General features: G+C 43.3%; 1 protein-coding gene across 1 annotated transcript; it reads left to right on the top strand.

Moving 5' to 3' along the window:
- The first annotated feature begins 4,432 nt into the window (after positions 1–4,432).
- Positions 4,433–7,307, top strand: TCF21 (transcription factor 21). The gene is made up of 2 exons (XM_050788017.1): positions 4,433–4,882; positions 6,763–7,307. Exons 1-2 carry the CDS (start codon positions 4,433–4,435, stop codon positions 6,850–6,852), a joined length of 540 nt encoding a protein of 179 aa, XP_050643974.1. The 3' UTR covers positions 6,853–7,307.
- Positions 7,308–7,516: the final 209 nt, after the last annotated feature.

Below are 7,516 nucleotides of genomic sequence, written 5' to 3'. Positions count from 1 at the left end.
ACTGGCTTTGCAAAATTTTTAACTCTCTTTGTCTGCCTGAGTTTTCTCTGGCCCACTTACACCTTAGGGTAAACTCCGACTTTCAAGCACATAGGCTTGGCTGCTTTCAAAGCTGTATAATGGAACATGTGAAATGCAAGATTAATTCTTGGATTCAAAGAACCATGCAGAATCTTTCTCTAGACTTTACTGTTGTTATTTGCCAGCTTTAAATCTTAGCACTGTGGCATCTTATCTACAATTCACTGAATTAAATGTGAAAAAAGGGCGTTAGGGTATACTGAACACGTGGAAGACTTCTGATTACTGAATGGATTTATACCATCCAGGATATATACCATCTCCCAGCTGGTGCCAGGTAAAGGTAGCAGCAACACCTAGCATCACTATTATTGACCTTCTTAGCTAGCCACCAAGCTCACTAGTGCTATATTCACTTTGGCTGCCAAAACATAACAGGCCAGCACCACTGTAATTTAGAATGAGCAAAGAGAGGTAATGCTCACTTTATGAAATAAAGTTAAAATTTAATGAAACAAAGTCAGATTTTGATAAGCATATAGGTCGGAGATAGACAATAATCAATCAGCAGCCAACAAAGGGTATGGAGATAATTATGTAAAATCAAAAAAGAGGCACCTGGCTGGACATGGTGGTTCATGCCTGTAATCCCAGCACTTTGGGAGGCTGAGGTGGGTAGATCACCTGAGGTCAGGAGTGTGAAATCAGCCTGGCCAATATGGTGAAACCCCACCTCTACTAAAAACACAAAAATTAGACAAGCGTAGTGGCAGGCACCTGTAATCCTAGCTACTCGGGAGGCTGAGGCATAAGAATCTCTTGAACCTGGGAGATGGAGGTTGCAGTGAGCCTAGATCGTGCCAATGCACTCCAGCTTGGGCGACAGAGCAAGACAGACTCCATGAAAAAAAGAAAAGGCATCAACTTGCATAGAAAGTTGGCAAATGTTTGAAGTGGTGGTAGTTACCATCAAACAAAATCAATAAAACATCTGGAGGTGCTAATTAGAAATGAAGAAAAAAGAGAATGGGCAGTTTTGCCGATTTGCCAGCCTATGTTTCTCCTGACCAAATGATGAGTAGAAAGAGAAAAGGATTAAAATTTAAATTTAAAGGCATATTTTTCCCCTGAGAAAGATTATGTAATGGCATGTGAAGTCAGTTCAAAGGAAGCCTATGATGTTTTCCTTCTCATAAAAAAGGAAGCAAATTATTCCATCCAAGTGCAACTGAATCAAATTTGAACTTCCTGTAAATGTATCAGTTGATAAACCAGGATTTAAGTTCAAGGGTACATTCCATGCCTAATCTTCATTTTACAGCTTTTGGAGATAAAATTTCCTTAGCACTAAAATCTTTCAAAGATAGTCTTTCTTGCAAAACAAATTGTTAGAAGTGAGCAGCAAATTGGCCAGATGCCTCTGGGGCATAACTGTTTCTTAAAAGTCAGGTAAGAACTTTTAGAAATGATCTCATACTTTCAAATCACTAGTTTTCTGTTTCATGCTTTGGAACAGAAATGGTCAATGTACCAAAAGGGTTAATACAGCTTCTCCAAAGTGCTTCTCTTCTCACAGAATATAGTTTACATTTTGGGAGAATTTGGCACAGCTTAAGTTACAGCTTAACTGATTTGCTCAGTAGAGTCCAACAAGAAGTCATTTGCCCCACCCATTTGTCCCTAAGTGTTTATTAGCAGGGATAGACACAAAATTTTAAAAGAAAAAAGTATTTTTCATATGAATATTCTTTCTCCAAGACTTCAAATCAAGATACATAAGCAACAGCATTCTTCAAATCTTACTCCCAAACTGGAAGCCATCTTTTACAGAATTTTAGAAACACTCCAAAATGTATTATCAGACCACTAGCCTTTCTCAGCCTAAACGTCTCACTGCAAGATAAATGGACATGCGACAATTATTTCTTATATGGCTATAAAGAAAAATAATTGCTAAGCATAAAAACAAGCCTATGACATGAGGCTGGTTTTACATGCTTCCAGAAATTGGTACTTTTAAGTTTCCAACATTGAAAAATATACAGACAACAGAAATCTTTTCAGTGGTACATATTACTATGATTGTTATCCCCCCAGACAGCCTGAGCAGTCCATTAACTAAGGTGTAACAGAGAACCAGAGCCAAAAAGAAAAAAAAAAAATGACTCCAACAAGAAAAATCACAGCTTAATAGCCTGGTATGTAGTAAGGCCATAGTTTGGATTTTTATAATAATTATCACATTCCAGAGCCCAAATTAATTATTTGTAGTTATTTTGCAGATATCTTAGTAGCTACGCGCACACACACACATTTCACAAAGTATTGGCCAATGCCCATTTTCATAGAGCTCTTTACTCTAAAAATAACTTTAACTTTCATGTTTTACCAAGACTGAGAGAAGGGAGAGCAAATCACAGGAAACTAGTTGGGGAATTAGTAAAGAAAATTTTAACAGGCCTGCTGGGTGTTCTCTTACTGCTGTCTTGAACCTCAGATGAAATTATTATACTTTCTGTGTTGTAGTACTGGGTCATTTGTACGTGAAGACAAAGGCAACTTCAACTTGATATTTCTGTCATCCCTGCTGTGGGAAGAGTCCTTTCCTGGTTTATAACATCAATCATTCTCACAATAAATCTTAGGGTGGATGTGGTCATTTAAATCTCCACCTGCACAAACAACAGAAAATAAGAGAGCTCATAAATCTTTACACTGGTGATTAACAAATTTTGGATCCTCAGCGAAGATATTATGGAAGAGGGGTCACTAATTCATTAATAAAGACTGATTTGCTGACAACCTGTTTAGTTTACAGCATAGGGGGAAAGCAAACAAGACCCTGCTAGCAAAACAAAGCGTTAGAGGTTAGTGAATTCCCAGCTGAGCCTAGGATTAGAGATATGATATCTTAATGTAGGAGAAGCCTTCAGACCCTAAGACAACCACTCAGAAACCACTCTCACATTTTGCTCCAGCCCAACTTCAATGCCTATCTGCAAGGGAAGAAAACCTGGCAAAGAAATTGTAAGAGAGATTTACACCTTCAGTTTCCCTGGTTTCATTGCATCAATTTCATCTGGTCCCTAGGTTCTGGTTCCCTGTGATTTTCTACCTACTTCCCAGGAGACTTTGTTATTCTCTAGGAAAGATGGCTCGAGCTGGGGTTAAAGATGGAAAAGAACCTTTCTCAAAAGGATAATCTTGCTTTGTGTTTTGTAGTGTCAGCTTCATGTGAGGAACACTGGCACCAAAGAGGCTGGAAGAGGACAAAAACAGCAGCATTGAAAGGGATGGTGCATCACAAAAAGTGCCAGGCAAGGTGATGTCTGAGAGCAACTAAGACTCTCAAGGCAATATTAAATGCATTTCTAGAAAAAAAAAAAAAGAGGAGAAAGTTTCCACTTATTAGGAAAAGATGATCAACTAACATAATATTTTCCACACACTCATACTGCCCTATCTCATTCTCTACCCACTCCCACTAAGCTGTGTGTGTTGGGTTTGAGTGTGCAAATCAAGTAGGTTTGTGTACACATAGACAGTCCTTTGATGTCTTGAAAATGATCAGGTGTAGGTGAAATTTTTTATACTTACTTTTCCATCACCATAAAGATTCTAGGAAGCAATTGTCCTCATTTATCCAGGGGAAGGTGGAAGGAGATCTTGGTAAAGCCTTGGAGTCTTATGAGGTGTTGGCAGGATGCAGTTGATATTCCCTGTATTTTAACTTGTGTTTTCTTGGGAGGAGAGAGGGAATGGAGTGCTTGTGAGATTCGTAGGTGGAAGGCCCAGAAAGAGCCAAAGGACCTAGTCGTTTTTCTAAAGTTCTCAGTAACAACCAGCTGTGATGTCTTAAGAGGGAAAGGCCTTTTAGAGATGGACAGGACATGATTCTCCTCGGCCGGCCACAGTTGGGAGGAGGTGGCTGGTAAGTACATGATGCAGTTGAGTTGATTTACATTACAAGTTGCAAATTAGGGTCTGTGCAATGAGTTTCCCTCCGGTTGTGAAAGGGGTCTAAGCGCTTTGCTGGGGCCTGGCAGGCCCCTCCCCTGGGCTGCAAAGATCCGCCCCTCTATTCCCCAGATAAATTCCTAGTGTCCACCAAATTCCTCAGCGCTCGCTCACACTCCTCTACGGCCACGACTCTGGGAGTGGGGAAACAGAGAGCCGGTTCCTCTGCTGCAGAAGTCCTCTAGGTTCCTTCTCACAACTCTTCGAAGGGGAAAGGGTTGTGAAACCCAACCAGACCCCAACTCCAGCTCCCAACAGGAGGTGGCTGCGCCACACTCGGGAAGCCCCTTGCTTTCAGGGTCTCTCTCTCTCTCTCTGCCTCTCTCTCTCTCTCTCTCTCTCTCTCTCTCTCTGTCTCTCTCTCTCCCTCTCTCCCTCGTCCACTCCCCCAAACATGTCCACCGGCTCCCTCAGCGATGTGGAGGACCTTCAAGAGGTGGAGATGTTGGAATGTGACGGGCTGAAAATGGACTCGAACAAGGAATTTGTGACTTCCAACGAGAGCACCGAGGAGAGCTCCAACTGTGAGAATGGGTCTCCCCAGAAGGGCCGCGGCGGCCTGGGCAAGAGGAGGAAGGCGCCCACCAAGAAGAGCCCCCTGAGCGGGGTCAGCCAGGAGGGGAAGCAGGTCCAGCGCAACGCCGCCAACGCGCGAGAGCGGGCCCGCATGCGAGTGCTGAGCAAGGCCTTCTCCAGACTCAAGACCACCCTGCCCTGGGTGCCCCCGGACACCAAGCTCTCCAAGCTGGACACGCTCAGGCTGGCGTCCAGCTACATCGCCCACTTGAGGCAGATCCTGGCTAACGACAAATACGAGAACGGGTACATTCACCCGGTCAATCTGGTGAGTGCCTTGGGGGCTGCTGCTGCAGTCCAGGCAAGCCTGCAGTCCAGGCGCGCCCGCAGTCCCGCCAGCGGTGGGCGCGAGTGCGCGCGGGGCTGGGAGTGGGGTTGCGGGCGTGGCGGTGACTTATACACCTCGGCCACCGCGGGCCTAGAGCCTCCGGGACCAGAGGCGGGCGGTCTAGACATGACCCTCGCTCTCTGCCCTACCAGCCCAGTGATTTATGCAAGGGTTTGACGTGGCAGCCCAATTAAAGGTTTGCAAGTGTATTGAGCTGGCACAGAGGAGGGATCCCCCGAGCCCGCTCCATCGCCATCCTCCCTGGGGTAGAGTGGCTGCTGCGGAACTGAGAACACTGACAAGACCTCACGCCGAGGAGGCATTTTATTAATCCTTTTTTCTTCTTTTAGCTGAGAGTGGATTTTGATTTTCCTTTCCTTGTAAATAAAAACACCCACCTCCGTTTCTTTCACAAGCATATTTAGGACCATTATATAAGGACACATCTATGCCCCCCTAAATTGTCAATGTAAGCCCCCAACCACTTAAATGTTCTGTGCTTCTCCTATAAGTGGATTAGTATTTTTAAATCCTAGAAGTTCCAGTAATTATCAGCAAAATCAGTAAATCCTCACTAGTATGAGTTTAATAAATATTAAAACAGGTCACTCTCATTCAAGATTTAAGAAAAGTTACCTTTTATCTTAAAAAGTAATGCCCATTGAATCTAACTTTTTTAATACAAAAAACTGATAATCATTGAGTCTACTTTTTTCTCAAATGCATTTTACTGTTTAAGAAATACATTTTAATTTTTTTATTTGATTTTATTTTAAAACTTCTAGGATCTAAAGAAAAACAATAACAACAACTTACTAGGACCTCTGTTTGTATATGATAAGAATGAGAGATTTTTCCTCTTAAAAGGCAAGTCTTATCAGCCAGCACTAGAGCAGTAGTGAGAGAGGTCTGAATTGTCTTCTCACCGAATTGGTTTCTGGAACTGAGGGAGAAGAAGATGCAAAATCACATTTTGCCATGAAAAATAGTTTTCCCTCCAACTGAAAGTTTGGGTTTTTTTTTTTTTTTTTTCAATGAGTAAATAGCTTTTTAATATCTTCACCTAAAATGAAAGTGCTGCCTCGAATATTTACAATTGTTACTCTCTTCATCTTTAAATAAGAAACTTAAATGAACTTTATTATAAAACAGCCCAGAGAAAGGAAGAGAAAGCATGCTTTCTCAGTCCAGCACGAAGACGATCTTAAATTAAAAGTCAATGTAGTTTTTTTAGCTTTTTTCTTTTTTCCCTTAAGAGATGGTGATTAATTTAGAAGTTGTAGTCAAAGTCCTTGTTTGCGATGGAAGAAACGAAAGTCGGGGCTAGGGAAATAGATGGCGATGAAAGACGATGAAAGCGACAGGGCCCTGAAACGCGACCACCGCCTCAGAAGAGTGGCCAGGAGGCAGCTTCGCCCCCAACTCGGTGCCCAGCAGGCACAAGGTCATTCTGGGCTTCCCCGCTCAGGCTGCCAGAGCGTCTGCTTCCAGGCAGTGCCACAGCACCACCCACTCTCGGCTTGCCCAGGGCTTCCTGCATTGGGTCTCACAAGGAACCCAGTATGAGCCCTTTTGGCTCTCGTTCTAAAAGACCACCATCAGCACCACCACCACCTCGAGCTGTGACTTGGCGCCAAGGCAGCTTTTTGCTTTATGCAGCCGCAGGGTGCGCTAGGACCGGGAGAACATTGCAGAGATAATCGGTCTCTCCAGCGCACTGCCTGCCCCCACCGCCCCCACTCCTTTCATCTCTGGCCCGGAGCCCACCCCACCCCCTCCGCCACGGCTACTTACCTCCTCCACCCTCTTCTTTCCCGCAGACGTGGCCCTTCTTGGTGGCCGGGAAACCCGAGAGTGACCTGAAAGAAGTGGTGACCGCGAGCCGCTTATGTGGAACCACGGCGTCCTGACCTTGGAGGTGCGAGTCTGGGAAAGGCGCGCTCCCGGGGGGAGCGGGCCCCGGGAAGTCGACCCCTGCCCTCCGTGCTCTCTGTCTCTGCTTCCCCCTCGCAATGCTCCTCTCTCTGTCCCACCCCGCGAGAACACTTTACAACGACGAGGAGATTCGTTTCCAAACCAGAGGAGATCAATTGTACTTGCAAAGATTCCCATCTATTTAACTTTATTAACTTCTACCGTGAATGACTCTGCAAGCCTTGCTGGTCCAAGTGCAATATGTAATTATAAATGTATAAATAGATAAGAGCCTATCAATGTATCTTTTGTACAATATGTTGTAAAATGTAGATCATAGGATAGCTGACTTTGACAGTCACATTTATAAAGTAATTCACTTAAAGATATATATTTTTTTCAAACAAGTTTTGCTACTTTTGAAAATAAATCTTTCTTTATATTGCTAAAAGCTCTGACATTTTGTGTGATTTTTAAAAATATTTGGAATAGAAAAGTGGGAAACTATGGGGAAGCTTGAAAATGATTCTTTTAAACATCAATCTAAATTCTAGAGATAGAAGAAAATTGCATATGAGTTTCATAATGAAGATGCAGATTACGTTTTTTACTGAAACCTTAAAAAAGAAATATGTCGGTTACTTTTAAGGACAATAGAAA

Source organism: Macaca thibetana, chromosome 4 (genome assembly GCF_024542745.1).
Source record: "Macaca thibetana thibetana isolate TM-01 chromosome 4, ASM2454274v1, whole genome shotgun sequence".
NCBI classification, from domain to species: domain Eukaryota; kingdom Metazoa; phylum Chordata; class Mammalia; order Primates; family Cercopithecidae; genus Macaca; species Macaca thibetana.
Note: the sequence above shows the minus strand (reverse complement) of the source record. Positions and strands in the feature narration are given on the sequence as shown.

Excerpts from the sequence above, each read along its gene's own strand:
- TCF21 (XM_050788017.1), top strand. The coding sequence starts at position 4,433 with ATGTCCACCGGCTCCCTCAGCGATGTGGAGGACCTTCAAGAGGTGGAG. Across the intron at positions 4,883-6,762 it reads ACATTCACCCGGTCAATCTG|ACGTGGCCCTTCTTGGTGGC; the intron begins GTGAGTGCCTTG and ends TCTTTCCCGCAG.